Consider the following 17,723-nt stretch of genomic DNA (forward strand, 5'->3'; position numbering starts at 1 on the left):
CGCTCCTTGTCCCCTGACTGCCCCCTCCTGGGACTCCTGTTCCTAAGTGCCCTCCAGAACCCCACTCCCTACCTAAACCTCCCTGTTCCTTGTCCTCTAACTGCCCCTCCTAAGACCCCCCCCCCCCAACCGCCCCCCCGGACCCTATCCCCTCCCTCTACCCTGACTGCCCAAAACCTTACCCACAACCCCCCCAGAAAGCCCCCCCAAACTCCCGACCCCCTCCCGTCTCTTGATTGCCCCCTCCAGAACCTCCCTGCCCCTTCTCCGACCCCCTGGCCCCCTTACACTGCCGCTCGTCCCAGCACGCTGGGCAGCAAGGGAGGAGGAGCGGGGGAGGAGCTCCAGACTGCCGGAGGCGATCTCCAAATGCAGGGAGGGAGGGAGTGATCTCTGCTGCAGGAGAAGCAGAGGAGGGGCTCTCTCTGGCTGTCGGAGCCCCACGTAAGTGGCACCATCCGGCCAGCTGCCCTGTCAGCCGTGTGCGCTCTGCATGGAGGGGGGTAGGGGGGAAGTCCGGACATTTACAAATTCCCCCCGAACGCTATTTTTAGCTCAAAAAGCCAGACATGTCCAGGGGAATCCGGATGAATGGTAACCCTACCGGGAGCGGGCCAGCGCTGCGGGGCCCGGGCCGAGCTGAAGTTGCTGGGGCCGGAGCCGCCTGGGTGCTCGGCCAGAGCCACCAGGGCCGGGACCGGGCCGGTGCCAGCCAGAGCCGCTTCGCCGGGGCCAGTGGGAGCCGCTCGGCCAGGGTTGGACTGGGCCGCGCCGCGCCTCGCCTCGTCTCCCTGGAGCCCTCCTTCTCGCGTCTCCCTCCCCCCAGTTTACCTGCTGCTGCCACCGGCCTGCCCCCTGCTTGTTTTTAGAATCACACGTTCGCGGGAAGCATGGGAGGGGGAGGAGCAGGGGGGCGGAGTGCTCAGGAGAGGGGAAGAGGGGGAAGTGAGCTAGGGAAGGGGTGGACAGCTGCGGGGCCCTTTTAGGCGCCACGTTTCAAAAATGTGATGAGGGGAAGCGGCTGCTTCCCCTGCACCCCACTAGCTACGCTAGTGCTTGGATGGTCTTGGTACCAACGATTCCGAGCATGCTGGTGATCCTTTTCGGCTAGCTCAAGGCTCACATATCTCTTTTTAGATACCTCTCATGAGGGATCTGCAGCTGATTTCTTCGACCCATAGTCCTTGGACATCGAGGGCTGTGGGGAAGATTCAAATCTTCTAGGTGATTCCCAGTGTGGGTCAAGGAAGGCTGCCGGGCTGCTGCCATCAGGCTGATTTTTTGTCTCAGTTCCATGTCCTTACGAGACCTTGGTTTAAATTGTTGACAGAGACCACACTTCTGAGGAATGTGACCTTCCCCTAGGCAGCGTATATGTTTATCTGCCATAGGGATGGCCTCTTTACATAGAATGCACTTATTGTAGCCTGGTGAGCCAGGCATACCCTGCTGTGGGGAAAGGGTCCCCTACAAAGGGGGAAAATTAAAAGTGTTTTTTTTTAAAAGACAAAATAAAGAAAATGTACAGCTAAGGAAGGAGGGAAGATTAACTAGCTACTAAAAATGCTAATGAAAAGAATAGAGATAATGATCACAAACAGACTGTTAATGACTCCGTCTCTAGCCAGGGGCGGTTGAAAAGGAACTGAGGAGGGGGTTCACCCACACAAGCTGGTTAGCCTCCTGGTGGGGCACGAGGGAGTATAGTGGATGTGCGGGCCGAATGGACACTGCTACCAAAGTTCTCCAATCAGCAATGTAGGGATGCAAGCGCATCTACAGTGGAGCACCCATAGGGATATTATACATACATACACATACCACCAGTTCAGACCTATCCCAGATCTGTAGTGACAAAAAGCTGTTACCAAATGACAGCTGTTTGGTGACCTAAGTGAAATGATTTGATGGGCACCAAGTCCAATTCCCAGAGGCCAGTGTCTACATCCCAAAAACAACAACCATAATTGGTACCAACTGACAGCCTTGTTGGTAGCCTCAGTCAATAGGGCAGTGACTGAACGGGCCACGGTGAATGAAATCCCCTCTCATCCCTAGAAGTAGATTCTTTAGATCAGGATTGAGGAAAATTGGCAAGACCACATGGGGACGCTTGCATTGCAACTATCCTTGTGGTACCTGCTCAGTCTCCAAGGCTGTCAAACCTGGTCCCTTTCATCATCACTAAATTCACGCAAAAAACATAACATAAAAAATAAAACAAAAAGTAAATTAAATAAAACCAAGAACCATCAGAAGAGAGGAGAATTTATCTATTTGCATTTTGAGGAAGACTATCAGCATAAACAGACTGCTCAAAATATTAAAACTTGGGTATCTACAGACAGACACCTAAATCCATATTTAGACACAAATAAAAATGACTTGACTTTCAGAGATACTGACCATCCCAGGCTCGGACAGAAATCAATAGGAATTGTGGGTACTCAAAATTTCTGAAAAATTGGCATTTATTTAGATGTCTAACTTCAGGCAACCAAGTTAGAATATTTTGGCCACTGGAAATACAGAGCTAATTCTGGTTGTTTCCCCATTTCAGTACTGCATTGGGCAGTGATTTCTTAGATAAGACTAAAAGCCATTTCTTGAGTTCAAGTTATTAAGAAATTCTCACACAATACTCCAAGAATGTAAGAAATAGTTTTAGGCAGTTGTGGTTGGTATTTAAAACTTCATGAAAAGGCACAAAAGCACTGATAAGTGCTCAGGTTTGTTTTTTTAAATTGTATCACTTTCATAATACTCCATAACAGTGGCTCTCAACCTTTCCATACTAATGGACCCCTTTCCAAAGCCTGATTTGTCTTGCATACTCCCAAGTTTCACCTCACTTAAAAACTACTTGCTTACAAATATCAGACATAAAAATACAGAAGAGTCACAGCACACACTTACTGAAAAATTGCTTACTTTCTTATTTTTACCATATACACCTCTACCCTGATATAACGCGGTCCTCTGGAGCCAAAAAATCTCACCGCGTTATAGGTGAAACCGCGTTATAGCCAGAGGTTAAAGTAAGCCAGTACTGTCAGGCTTCCCCAGCGGTGATTTAAAGGGCCAGGTGCTCCAGCCACTGCGGGGAGCCCTGGGCCCTTTAAATCACCACCAGAGCTCTGGCAGCGGGGCTTGGGCGGCGCTTTAAAGGGTCCAGGGCTCCACATGAATTTGGATACAATGCGGTAAAGCAGCATGCAGAGCCCCCTGGTCTCGCCTCTGCATAGGAGCCGGAGGAGGGACATGCCGCTGCTTCTGGGAGCTGCTTGAGGTAAGCGCCACCTGGAGCCTGCACCCCTGACCCTCTCCTGCGCTCCAACCCCCCTACCCCAGCCCTGATCCCTCTCCCGCCCTCTGAACCCCTCTGTTCCAGCTCAGAGCAATCTCCTGCACCCCCAACCCCTCATCCCCACCCCCACCCCAGAGACTGCACCCCCAGCTGAGCCCTCCCCCCTTCCCTCAACCCCCTACCCCAGCCCAGAGCCCCCTCCTGCAACCTGAACTTCTCATTTCTGGCCCCACCCCAGAGCCCACCCCCCCAGCCAGAGCCCTCACCCCCTCCCGCACCCCAACCCCCAATTTTGTGAGCATTCATGGCCTGCATAAAATGTCCATACCCAGATGAGGCCCTTGGACCAAAAAGTTTGCCCACCCCTGATCTAGCCTGCTCTCCTGGCCTTCGCAGGACAAAGAACCTCACCCACCCACTCCTGTAATAACCTCTGGCTGAGTTACTGAAGTCACCAAATCATGATTTAAAGGATTTCAAGTTACAGAGAATCCAACAATCTAGTTTAAACCAGAAAATGACCATGCTCCATGCTGCAAAGAAAGGTAAAAAAACCCAGGGTCTCTGCCAATCTGACTTGAGGGGAAATTCCTTCTTGACCTCAAATATGGCAATCAGCTGGACCCTGAGCATGTGGGCAAGACCAACCAGGCCCTCCCCATCTAGTGCCCCATCTCTAGCCATTGGGGATATTTGCTACTAGCTGTCGCAGATGGGCCACATCCCATTGTAGGCAGTCTCATCATACCATTCCCTCCATAAACTTATCAAGCTCAGTCTTAAAACAAGTTGGGTTTTTTTGCTCTCATTGCTCCCCTTGGAAGACTGTTTCCAGAACTTCTCTCCTTTGATGAGTTTCAGAGTAACAGCCGTGTTAGTCTGTATCCGCAAAAAGAAGAACAGGAGTACTTGTGGCACCTTAGAGACTAACAAATTTATTAGAGCATAAGCAATATGCATCCGAAGAAGTGGGCTGTAGTCCACGAAAGCTTATGCTCTAATAAATTTGTTAGTCTCTAAGTCTCCTGTTCTTCTCCTTTGATGGTTACAAATCTTCATCTAATTTCAAGCCTAAATTTGTTGATGGTCAGTTTATAGCTATTTGTTCTTGTATCAACAGTGGTGCTTAACTTAAATAACTTGACTCCCTCCCTGGTTTTTATCCCTCTGATGTATTTGTAGAGAGCAATCATATCTCCCCTCAGCCTTTGTATGGTTAGGTTAAACAAGAAAAGCTGCTTCAGTCTCCTCTCATAATGTAGCTTTTCCATTCCTCTGATCATCCTAGAAGCTCTTCTTTGCACCTGTTCCACTTTGAAATCATCCTTCTTAAACATGGGAGACTAAAACTGCATGCAGTATTCCAGATGAGGTCTCACCCAGTCATTAATCTATGTTAAAAATAGACCTTAAGGGGAATACAAAAGGCCTTCAGGAGGAATATGTAAGACTGGAAAAGGCAATCGAACAGGAGGGAGCTTATTCCTCAAACCTGAGAAGGCAAGGAAAGCTGGTTCAGTCTTGGTTCATGCAAATCTTAATTTGAAATTGATGGCTAACAAAGGGTAGTTTACACACACACACACACACACACACACACACACACTCTCTCTCTCTCTCTCTCTCTCTCACCCTGTACTAAAAGCGAGACAAGCCTTTGAGCTAGGAAGAAAAGAAAAGGCTTTACAGCTATGCTGAAGGTGATATTCCAGACTCTGAGATGCAAGGCTTTTGCCCACCTGGTGATATGTCTAGGAGTACCAGTCAGAGATGTCTTTATGATTGCCTGGGGACAATCACCATTAGGTACCCTAGAAAGAACTCAGGTCTCAGGCAGAGTGGGAGCAGAGATAACAGCTTGAAAACTAAATTAAAAGCAAAAAAGCCAAGATCCTCCCAAACTAGTGCTCTAAGGAAGGTGGTAGAAGTCACTGTGGCCTCAGGGATAGCTATATTGACTTTTATGGTGCTAGGTGTGGTTACACTAGCAAACTCTGTTCTAATGCTGAGAACTTACCCTGCTTGCTTCAACATGATGTAACCTGTAGGACTCTCCAGTACTCTCGTTAACTAAATCAAACTGATGCCGATATGCTACACAGATCATATTGTCATTGTCTCCAGTAGGTCCATCCACCAGAGTCATGATCACTGGAGGGTCAGAGAGACAAATCTCCTGTAATGTAAATGACATTACATTAAGATGGAAATTAAAGGAATTATTCTACTTTTCATATTCTCACTGGAAATAGTTTATACTACAGGTAGTGCCCAGTGAGCTGTGCTAGAGGGCAGACGGGCTGTACACAGATATGTTTCATTGATGAACAAGAATCCAGTTAAAAAAAGCGGAGAATTTTTGTTTAATTATCTGCAATGGGATTTCCCATCACCATTGTTGGGTCTCTCACTTGAACCAATCCTGGGTTTAGAAAGGCAAGATGTGTGCCCCTCCTGAACCAGGTGTCAGCCCTACCAAGTGTGAGAGAAGGTATTTTTAGTGATTTGTCTCAAGCATACCCTGATGTACTGGAATTCCTCCACTGGTGATTCAGACAGTGATGACATCAAACAGACACTGGTTAAACTGTTGCCTTGATTGTATTTCTTTGTGATGAGGAGTAGTTTGTTTCTAATAGCCACAACAATCCTCAGTTCACTGCTGTGGTGAGTATTAATGGCATACAAATGGCAGCCTAAGGAGATAATGCATGTATTAACATTCCCTTCAAGAAACACACCCATGAACTCCACATAGTTCCTTGTGAAGTGAAACCTAATTATTTTTTCACCCTCTAAAATTTGCAAATGAATAATTTCTTATGAAAGTGAATGACTAAATGCATAGGCTTGTGCCACGGGTAGTATGCATCTCAATTATATCCCATAAAATTCTATTGCTCCCCATCTAGAAATGCTCTCAGCTTTTCCAATTCAACTCATCAATAAGGTGCAACTCCCCTGCTATTCCACATACTAGGAACTCATACAATTCCACCAATGCACCAAGTCTGACCTGCAGCACTGCCCTATTATTCCATTCCTGGGCCTCCATACATAGCTCTGCCAGACTCCTTCAATCCTGCTTGTAATATATCTATTCTGCTTCAGAACTTCTCCCTGGTAAAAACTACCAAGTCATGTGGTATTTTTGTGAAGTGCACAAATGGGAATTGGGATTAGTCCAAATTTATTTTCACATACAGTCGAACACAAGATATCAATCCACTGTCCAGAAGAGAATAACTAAGGGTCAGTTGCTGCAACATCTACAGGGGAGCCAATAGGACCTTTGGCAGCTTCTGGCCCAATGCCTTAATTGGGTCTTTTGATAAATGAGAGTCAAATCACCTTTTGTTTTCTCAAGTTTATTTTCTCTGCAGTCATATTTGCTCTTTGCCATCTGCTTTGCTTCTATGCCATTTCGTACAGCGCTCATCCTGAAGACAAGGAGACGAGAGTCCTTCCCTGTCAGGTTGGGGGGAGAGCCAGGGAAATAGCAAGTTAAAATAAAGAACGGAACTAACATTCCCAAAAAGAATAAATGTCAAATCTGCACATTCACAACAACAATTATGAAGGTAAGAGGCAACTCTCTCCAATCTAGTTTGAAGATAAATGGAAATATGCTAGGAAGGAAAAAATGCCTATGAATTCTGCTTAGGTTATGTAATTCTGCTACCAGATTGAGAGCTCCTGAGCTGATGAGCAGAATTAGCATCATCTGTCATGGTATGAACTTAAATCTGGAACACAGCAGCAGCTTTGAAGGAATCCTTTGATTTCTTGAATTAATAGCATAGGTTCCCCTGCATCTGGTTCTATACTGGAAAACAAGGTAAGAACTTGGTGCTGTAATGGAAAACAAGGTGAGAAAATGAGACCAGGATTATTACAACACAATGAAAACCAACACACAAAGAACTAATGCAAATTAGCACACAAGATTGAAGCTTTAGCTCTCTGGGTGGGAATAATCCAACTGAATCTAAATTTACTAAACTGAGTATAAATTTACTATATCCATGACAGAATGAAAATCTCCCTGGGGCAAACTGAGTTGTTCCTAACAAGACTTAAAACTTGTGATAATTTATGCCAAAGGATTCATATTCCCACTGCAGAAATGAAAACAACATTCACTGCCAGTGCTAAAATCTTCAGTATCCAGCACTTGTAGGTAAGCTATTTGAAGATCATGTATATAAAGGGAAAAGGTTTAGATCATTAAAATAAAAATGGCCCATTGCACTTTGCAGTGGGACAGGAGCAAATGACAAGAATGGTTACTTACCCTATGGCAATTATGGCTCTTCAAAAAGTTGTCAGTATGGATGCCACTATAGGTGTGCATGCACCTCCTGATTGCAAGACTAGAGTCTTTTGAATAGCAGTGTCCATTGAGGCTGTACATGCATCCTGTGCCTCTTTGTGCACCCATGCAAGCACATAAAGGGCAGAATTTCTCCCTCAGTTCCCTTGGAATTTGAAAGTACTTCTCGGGGAATACTGCACCATTGCACATGCAGAATTTGTGCAGAAATTAATGTTGTGCGTGCAGAATTTCCTCCCCTCTATCCCCAAAATGGACTGCAAAGCTGCTGGCTGCCACTAGGGGCCACTGGACGAGGCAGAGCCCAGCTCACAAATAGAAGACAGTGCCGGGGGAAGGGGGAGTGAGCTGGAGGGTTCCCAGCAGCTACACCCCTGAAAGAAGGAGGCGATCTGCAAGCAACTCCGTACAAGCCAGCAACCCAGCATCAGGCTATTTCTCCCTCTGGATCCCTGGGCTCTAGAGAAGTTGAGGGTGATAGCGTCTGGGCTGGGGGCGCCCCACGGCTGGGCTCTGGGGAGGGGAGGGGTGCAGGTGTCTGGGCAAGGGGGCACCCTGTGGCTGGGAGAGATGCAGGTGTCTGGGTTGGAAGGGCCCCGCAGCTGGGCTCTAGGGTGAGAGAGGGTGCAGGTGTCTGGCCTGGGATAGGGAGGGGAGTCCTGTAGCTAGGCTCTGTGGGGGAGGAGGCAGAGAAACAAGAACTATGTTGTTGGAGAGGTTTCTTTAACTCTCTACTTACAAGAAGTGGAAATTTGGACAGATGACTAGGGAGGAGTATAAAAATATTGCTAGAGCAGGCAGGGGTGTAATCAAGAAGGCCATGGCACAATTGGAGTTGCAGCTAGCAGGGAATGTGAAGGGTAACAAGAAGGGTTTCTACAGGTATGTTAGCAACAAGGTGGTCAGGGAAAGTGTGGGACCCTTACTGAAGGGGGGAGGTGGAAAAAGCTGAAGTACTCAATGCTTTTTTTGCTGGTCTTCACAGACAAGGTCAGCTCCCAGACTACTGCATTGGGCAACACAGTATGGAGAGGAGGTGAGCAGCTGCAGTGGTGAAAGAACAGATTAAGGACTATGTAGAAAAGCTGGACATGCACAAGTCCATGGGTCCAGATCTAATGCATCCAAGGGTACTGAGAGAGTTGGCTGATGTGATTGCAGAGCCATTGGCCATTATCTTTGAAAATCTGTGGCGATCAGAGGAGTTCCCGGACGATTGGAAAAAGGCAAATATAGTGACCCAGGGAACTACAGACCGGTCAACCTCACTTCAGTCCCTGGCAAAATCACTAAGCAGGTTCTCAAGGAATCCATTTTGAAGTACCTGGAGAAGAGAAAGTGATCAGGAACAGTCAACATGGATTCACCAAGGGCAAGTCATGCCTGACCAACCTGATTGCCTTCTATGATGAGATAACTGGCTCTGTGGATATGGGGAAAGTGATGGATGTGATATATCTTGACTTTAGCAAACCTTTTGATATGGTCTCCCACAGTATTCTTGCCGGCAAGTTAAAGAAATATGGGCTGGATGAATGGACTATAAGATGGATAGAAAGCTGGCTAGATGGTCAGGCTCAACGGGTGGTGACCAACGGCTCAATGTCTAGTTGGCAGTTGGTATCTAGTTGGTATCAAGAGGAGTGTCCCAGGGGTCGGTCCTGGGGCAGGTTTTGTTCAACATCTTTATTAATGATCTGGATGATGGGATGAATTGCACCCTCAGTAAGTTCACAGATGACAGTAAACTGGGGGGGAGGTAGATATGCTGGAGGGTGGGGATAGGGTCCAGAGTGACCTAGACAAATTGGAGGATTGGGCCAAAAGAAATCTGATGAGGTTCACAAGGACAAGCGCAGAGTCCTACATGTAGGAAGGAAGAATCCCATGCACTGCTACAGGCTGGGGATTGACTGGCTAAACAGCAGCTGTGCAGAAAAGGACCTGGGGATTACAGAGGACGAGAAGCTGGATATGAGTCAGCAATGTGCCCTTGTTGCCATGAAGGCCAATAGCATATTGGGCTGTATTAGTAGGCGTATTGCCAGAAGATCGAGGGAAGTGATTATTCCCCTCTATTCAGCATTGGTGAGGCCACACCTGGAGTACTGCATCCAGTTTTGATCCCCCCACTACAGAAGGGATGTGGACAAATTGGAGAGAGTCCAGCGGAGGGCAACGGAAATGATTAGGGGGCTTGGGCACATGACTAACGAGGAGAGGCTGAGGGAATTGGGGTTATTTAGTCTGAAGAAGAAAAGAGTGAGGGGGGATTTGATAGCAGCCTTCAACTACTTGAAGGGGGGTTCCAAATAGGATGGAGCTAGGCTGTTCTCCGTGGTGGCTGAGAACCTCATTTTGACTCTAGAGGCTTAAAAGACTCAGAGATCCAGGGACCCAGAGGCCTGGCATCCCCTCACAGCAACATGATGGGCAGCTCCAATGTTGATGTTCCAGATGGAAGCAGGTTCCCTGGCTGGTGGTTAATATAATAAACCCTTTGGGAACTTCAATACTGTCATGTGAGAGCACAACCGGACAGACAGATGGCAAGCTGAGATTGGTGAAAGGTGAACCTCAATAGAGCTGTATGAAATGTTGGAGTGTTTTAAATGTACCAAGTAGTCAAGGACGTTCAATATCATAGTCTCCCTTAGGGTCCAGGCAATGCTGGGCTGCCCACATAGAGAACCTCTTCCTTTTTTGGCAAGTAAGTTCTTCTGATGGATGTTTTCCCCTTCTGTATCAGGATGTCTGGTTAAATGAGGAAGGCCCTGAGCATGATACTTAAGCAACCAATGTCCAGGCTGTTAGATGCAGGGACTTTGTGTCTGGGTAGTGTATCTGATCATGAAGTATCTGACCTGTGAAATCAGGTCCAGGCAGTTGAATGGACATATGCAGCAAGTCTACCAGCCAAAACTGTCTTGAACAGTAGAAAGTCATAAGAAAGTTCGCAGCTTGCCCTCATTTGACTTTGGATATCACTCTGGGGATCTGGAGAATTGATAGAAAGGCATATGGGAAACTTTGATTCCATTGCAGAATGAAAGCACCTGGTAACAATACTGTACTCACTCCTTATCTGGAAAGGAAAGTACTGACCTGTAACTGGAGGTTCTTTGAGATGGGTAGTCCCTATCTGTACTCCATGGTGGGTTACGCATGCACACCATGCACCAGGAACTGAAGAATCTGAAAGTTATGTCTATTGGTCTGCACATTCACCCTGGTTCACTTCATGCCTCTCTCCAAGGGGATAAAGGGTGGGGTGGACTGATCACCTCTCAGTTCCTTCTCTACCATGAATCAGATAAGATCCAAAGCAGAGGAGGAGGAGGAGAGCAGGCAGCGGAATACAGATAGGGACCGTGAATCTCAAAGATCCTTCAGTTACAGGTCAGTAACCTCCTTTTCTTCTTCAAGTGATGATCCTATTATATTCCACTGTGGGTGATTGACAAGCAGTACCTAAGTCGGAGGAAGGTGCAAGGATGTAGATAGCAGAGTTGAGGACCACCATTCCAGAGGAGGCAGAGGAGTCCTGTACCAATGCATAATGTCTTGGAAACGTGTGAACAGAGCCCCATGTAGCTGCTTTACAGATGTGAAGGACGGGTACCTCCGGAAGTGATACTACAGTTGTTGCTTCTGCTCTGGTGGAATGCACTCTTATTCTACGGGGGTTTGGGGAAGGTTCAATAGCTGATAGCAGAGTAGAATGCAGCCAGAGATCCATTTGGAGATTCTCTGGGTGGAGATAGCACGCCCCCTGACTCTTTCTGATATAGTGATGAATAGTCTCATGGATTTCCTGATGGGTTTTGTTTTTTGCAGGTAAAGGGCCAAGGTCTGCTGAACATTGAGGGAGTGGAGTCTTCATTCTTCGGCAGAAATATGTAGTTTTGGGAAGAACACAGGCAAGTTAATCGATTGGTTAAAGTGAAATTCTGAAACTACTTCAGGAGTGAATTTGGGGTATAGATGAAAAGAAACATCCTTATGGAATACAGTGTAAGAAGGCTCTGCCATCATTGCTCCAAGCTCGCCAACTCTTCTAGCTGAGGTAACAGCTACAAGGAAAGCAATCTTCATGGAAAGGAGAGACATGGAGCAGGAAGCTAAAGGTTCACGGGGGGGCCTTGTTAGTACAGAGAGAACAAGGTTTAAGCCCTACTGAATAGGTGGGAAGGTTCTGACCAGGCCTTTCCAGAATCTGTTAGTCAGTGGATGTGCAAAGACCAAGTAGCCCTGAAAAGGTGGATGGTATACGCTGATTGCTGCCAAGTGCACTCACAAGGAGCTGATGGACAAGCCTGATGTTTTCAAAGAGAGGATATTGTCCAAGATGAGAGAAATATCTGCAGTTTCTGGGAGAAGGCCTCTTTGAAGTGCCCAAGAAGAAAAGCATTTCTATTTAGCTAGGTAACATCTTCTAACAGAATCCTTCTGCTATTAGAAAGAATGTCCCGCACGGTTGTGGAGCATGAACGTTCCAAGGATGATGGCCATCCAAATACCAAGCCCTGAGGTGGCGCAGATGTGGATCAGAGTGCTTTCATCTTGCCGTTCCTCTGGGTCAGGAGCTTGGGAAATGTTGGGAGGATGACCAGAGGTCGGGATGACATGTGTAGGATGTTGGGAAATCAAAACTGTCTTGGCCAGAAGGGGGTGATCAGAATGACCCGTACTGTATCCTGCCAGACTTTGCACAGAACTTGCAGCAGGAGTGGTAGCGGAGGGAAGGAATAGCTGAACTGGTCCAGCCAAGGAAGAAACAGAGTGTTGCCCTGGGCGAGGTGATCTAGGGCTTCCCTGGAGCAATATGTGGTGCATTTCCTGTTTGCTTGAGAGATGAACATATCTCTGCCTAGGGTTCCGCATAGAGTGAAAATATTGTGCAATACCAAGTCGTGGAGCTCCCACTTGTCGATTGCAAAATGTCTGGGGAGGAAGTCTGCAATCACATTTTGCTTCCCCGGAAGGTATACTGCCAATAGCGTGATTCGATTGGTGATATACCAGTTCCAGAGACTGACTGATTCTGCACACAGACCGGAGTAATCCAGGTCAGTTTCTATCTATAACTGAGTCTTTTCTAGTACAAAAGGACCAAAAAGGCAAGGCCTATATATCAAAACAAGCCTTCCTTTATATTAGTGAAATCAACTTTAATAATATAAGAACAAATAACCAAGCCCCCAAAAATGGCCAAGTTGGGGTGGCAGAGCCAGGTATCAATGCAAAAAGCGTAAACTCTTTACTTAGGGCTTCAACTCCCCTCTCCAACTATGAAAATGCTGCCCTCTAGTTTAATATCCCCACTCATATATATATAATCCCAATCCAAATTGCTGTAGCAAAACTAAACTAAGTGATTGGGCAACAAAATGGCAAATGAAATTTAATGTGGAGAAATGTAAGGTAATACACTTTGGAAAAAATAACCCCAACTATACATACAATATGATGGGGGCTAATTTAGCTACAACTAATCAGGAAAGAGATCTTGGAGTCATCGTGGATAGTTCTCTGAAGACGTCCACGCAGTGTGCAGCGGCAGTCAAAAAAGCAAACAGGATGTTAGGAATCATTAAAAAAGGGATAGAGAATAAGACGTAGATATCTTATTGCCTTTATATAAATCCATGGTACATCCACATCTTGAATACTGCGTACAGATGTGGTCTCCTCATCTCAAAAAACATATACCAGCATTAGAAAAGGTTCAGAGAAGGGCAACTAAAATGATTAGGGGTTTGGAACAGGTCCCATATGAGGAGAGATTAAAGAGGCTAGGACTTTTCAGCCTGGAAAAGAGGAGACTAAGGGGGGATTTGATAGAGGTATATAAAATCATGAGTGGTGTGGAGAAGGTGAATAAGGAAAAGTTATTTACTTGTTTCTATAATATAAGAACTAGGGGCCACCAAATGAAATTAATGGGCAGCAGGTTTAAAACAAATAAAAGGAAGTTCTTTTTCACACAGCACACAGTCAACCTGTGGAACTCCTTGCCTGAGGAGGTTGTGAAGACTAGGACTATAACAGGGTTTAAAAGAGAACTAGATAAATTCATGGAGGTTAAGTCCATTAATGGCTATTAGCCAGGATGGGTAAAGAATGGTGTCCCTAGCCTCTGTTTGTCAGAGGGTGGAGATGGATGGCAGGAGAGAGATCACTTGATCATTACCTGTTAGGTTCACTCCCTCTGGAGCACCTGGCATTGGCCACTGTCGGTAGACAGGATACTGGGCTGGATGGACCTTTGGTCTGACCCAGCATGGCCATTCTTATGTTTTAGCTTTCTTCACCCTAGTTGAATGAAAAGACCTAGGATATATACAACTATGAAAAGACCCTAACATCGTAGGCCCATATGGACTACTACTACCAGTAGCAGATGGCGTAAAACTATTTATTAAAGAGCCAATATATCCATTAAGATTATCCCTTGCACTATTGACCCTGGCCCCAATCCTAGCCCTTTTACTAGCCCTATCAATTTGACTCCCACTATCACTACCTTTCCCATTAGCCGAACTTAATTTAGGCCTCCTATTCCTAATTTCCCCCTCCAACCTCTGATCAGAGTGAGCCTCAAACTCCAAATATGCCCTAATAGGAGCCCGACAAGTAGTAGCCCAAACCATCTCATACAAAGTAACCCTCGGAATTACGCTATTTTCTCTAATCCTATTTTCAGGCGCATTTAATATACAAACATTAGAACCACACAAGAACCAACATACCTTATCTTCTCTTCCTGACCACTAACAACAACATGATACATCTCCACACGAGCAGAAGCTAATCGAGCACCATTCAACCTCATTGAGGGAGAATCCGAATTAGTATCAGGATATAATGTTGAATATGCCGCCAGTGCATTCGTACTATTCTTTCTAGCAGAATAAGCCAACATCCTAATAATAAATACCCTTACTGCTATCCTATTCCTCAACCCAGCCTCCCTTAACAACACATCTTAATTATTCTCCCTCTCATTATCATCAAAAGTCATACTACTTTCAGCAGAATTCCTATGAATCCGAGACTCATACCCATGATTTCGATATGACCTCCTATGAAAAAACCTCTTCCCAATCACCTTAGCACTATGTCTTTGACATATATCAATACCAATTGCCTTCTCAGGACTGATTCTCAACCAGGGATCTTCTCAGGACTCCCACCCATACCAAAGGACATGTGCCTGAAATTAAAAGATCACCTTGATAGGGTGAATAATAGAGGCTAAAAACCTCTACTAGTGAATCCACACACAAGAATAATTATTACTTCAAGCCTAATTGTACTTCAATCTCCAGCAACCATTGAATTCTAGCATGAACTGGACTAGAAATTGATGGCTAGCCATCATTCCACTAATTGCCCAACAACACCATCCACGAGCAATTGAGGCTGCCACCAATACAGTAACTCCTCACTTAACGTTGTAGTTATGTTCCTGAAAAATGTGACTTTAAGCGAAACAATGTTAAGCGAATCCAATTTCCCCATAAGAATTAATGTAAATGAAGGGGTTAGGTTCCAGGGAAATTTTTTTCACCAGACAAAAGACTATATTTTATATATATATATATATATATATATACATACACACACACACACACACACACACACACACACACAGAGTATAAGTTTTAAACAAACACTTTAATACTGGTTCACAGTGATGATGATTGTGAAGCTTGGTTGAGGTGGAGGAGTCAGAGGGTGGGATATTTCCCTTACTGCTAAATGATGAACTACCAATTGGCTGAGCCCTCAAGGGTTAACCCTCTCACTCTGCAAGGCAGCAGGAATGGAGGGAGATATGTGCATTTCCCTTAAGTACACTGTTTTGTTAATTAGATCAGCTTGCTGAGACCGCAACTGCTGCAAGCTCCCTCCGTCCTGAACCCTGCTCTATGGAAGATGGGGTAAGTGGGGTGCAGGAGCAGGGGGAGGAGGACACCCTGACATTAGCCCCCCTCTTCCTTCCCTCCCCCCCAGCACAGCAAGCAGGAGTCTCGGGGAGCAGCTCCAAGGCAGAGGGCAGGAGCAGCACATGGTGGGCGGGGGGTCGGAGGGACACAGCTGAACTGCAGGCAGCTGCTGCACAGGGAACTTAGGGGAGTGGGGAGCTGATAGGGGGTTGCCAGTCCACCCTGGTTCCAAGCCCCCACCAGCTAGCTGCAAGGGTCTGCTCTTCCTGCAAGCAGTAGATAAAGCAGGCGGCTGCCAAATGACGTTAGAAGGGAGCATTACACAGCTTTAAACGAGCATGTTCCCTAATTGATCAGCAATGTAACAACGAAACAACATTAACTGGGACGACTTTAAATAAGGAATTACTGTACTACTTAATACAAGCAACCACTTCAACACTAATCCTATTCTCTAGCATTATTAATGCCTGAACACTAGGCCAATGAAACATTACACAACTAACTAACGACATCTCATGCACAATTCTCACCACATTCCTAGCTATCAAACTAGGACTAACTCCATTCCACTTCTGATTACCAGTAGTACTACAAGGAACCATCACAAGAACAGCCCTAATCCTAACCGCTTGACAAAAACTAGCCCATTATCCCTACTATTAATAACCGCCCAATCCCTAAGCACACCCCACCTGTTAAACACTAGGGCTAACATCCACCCTAGTCGGCGGATGAGGCAGATTAAATCAAACCCAACTACGAAAAATCATAGCATTTTCCTCTGTTGCCCACCTAGGATGAATAGCCACAATCCTCACTCTATCTACTAAACTTATATTACTCACATTCTACACATACATTATCATAACCTAAATAATATTCTTAATAATTAAACCTCTAGAAAACAAACAAAATATCCATCATAACAACATAATGAACAAAACTTCCAACCGTAAACACCCTGATAATATTTACCGTATATACTCGTTCATAAGCCGAATTTATTTAGTAAAAAAGGGAAGTACCAGAGAAGGGGGTCAGCTTATGAACAGGTATAGAGAGGGAGAGGTGGGACACAGCACCTCCCCACAACAGAGGGAGCCACGGAGAGGCAGCACAGCCAGCAGAGACAGAAGGGAAGAGGCGGGGCCAGAGTCTCTCCGCTTCTGGCCACGCAGCTCTCCCCCCAGCCTCCAAAGTAGCTGCAGCTCCAGGGCTGGCAGACTGCAGCCGTGCCGCTCGGCCCCTCCTCCCAGAGCAGGCTGTGGCTGCGCCACGCCGGAGCATGCTGCAGCCGTGCTGCCCAGCCTAGCCTGCTGGAACATGCTGTGGCCGCTCCGCCCGGTCTGGCCCGCCGGAGCAGGCTGCGGCCGCACTGCCCAGCCTGCCAGAGCAGCTCCAGTCAGGTCAGAGACATCCTCCCCTGGCCCTCTCCAGATAAGCTGGGAAGTGATGGAATGGGGAGAGTGTGGGGGTCCCAGGCTAAGGGTGGGGTCATGTGGGGGGTGGTCACAGGGGTTACTCCCCTGATTCCCAGTTTCTCCCCATCAGTTGCTGTCCCGGCCCGTCAGGATAAGCAGTTGGCGCGCCGGGACACTTTGTTTACTTAGATTTCCCTCCGTGCCTGCGGACACTCGAGGTAAACAAACCATCTCGGCCCCCCCAGCGGCTTATCCTGATGGCCCGGGAGCCAAAGTTTGCTGACCCCTGAATTATAGGGTCAGCTTATGAACGGGTTATAAAAATTTTCCATATTTACTTATCCATCTTGGGGGGAGGGAGGGTCAGCTTATAAGCGAACCAGCTTATGATCGAGTATATACAGTACTCTTATATCACTAGCAGGCCTACCCCCATTAACAGGATTCATACCAAAATGACTAATCCTAAAAGAATTAACCAAACAACACAATAATTGTTGCCACCCTGATGGCTCTACTCTCATTCCTCAGCTTATTCTTTTACTTATGCATCTCATACTATACAACCATCACACTACCACCAAATTCAACTAACTATTCACAACAATGATGCCACAAAACTAACCAAAAACGTTATTTAGCCCCTATAATCACAGTCTCCACTTCTCTTCTTCCCATCATACCCACCCTATTAACTATCCTCTAGA

General features: G+C 46.3%; 1 protein-coding gene across 16 annotated transcripts in view; it reads right to left on the bottom strand.

The window, feature by feature from the left end:
- Positions 1 to 17,723, bottom strand: part of GARNL3 (GTPase activating Rap/RanGAP domain like 3) — a 236,060-nt gene that overhangs the window by 47,918 nt on the left and 170,419 nt on the right. For all 16 annotated transcript variants that reach the window (XR_004643325.1, XR_004643326.1, XR_004643327.1 and 13 more), the window contains 3 exons: positions 6,659 to 6,775; positions 5,828 to 6,003; positions 5,325 to 5,483 (listed from right to left, as the gene is read on the bottom strand). Coding sequence is in view for 13 of the 16 variants with exons in the window: in XM_034752047.1 (XP_034607938.1) it covers positions 5,325 to 5,483; positions 5,828 to 6,003; positions 6,659 to 6,775 (452 nt within the window). In the remaining 3 variants the exon portion in view is untranslated. The remainder of the gene's footprint in view (positions 1 to 5,324; positions 5,484 to 5,827; positions 6,004 to 6,658; positions 6,776 to 17,723) is intronic.

The sequence above is a fragment of the Trachemys scripta genome, chromosome 17, assembly GCF_013100865.1.
Source record: "Trachemys scripta elegans isolate TJP31775 chromosome 17, CAS_Tse_1.0, whole genome shotgun sequence".
Classification (NCBI taxonomy): domain Eukaryota; kingdom Metazoa; phylum Chordata; order Testudines; family Emydidae; genus Trachemys; species Trachemys scripta.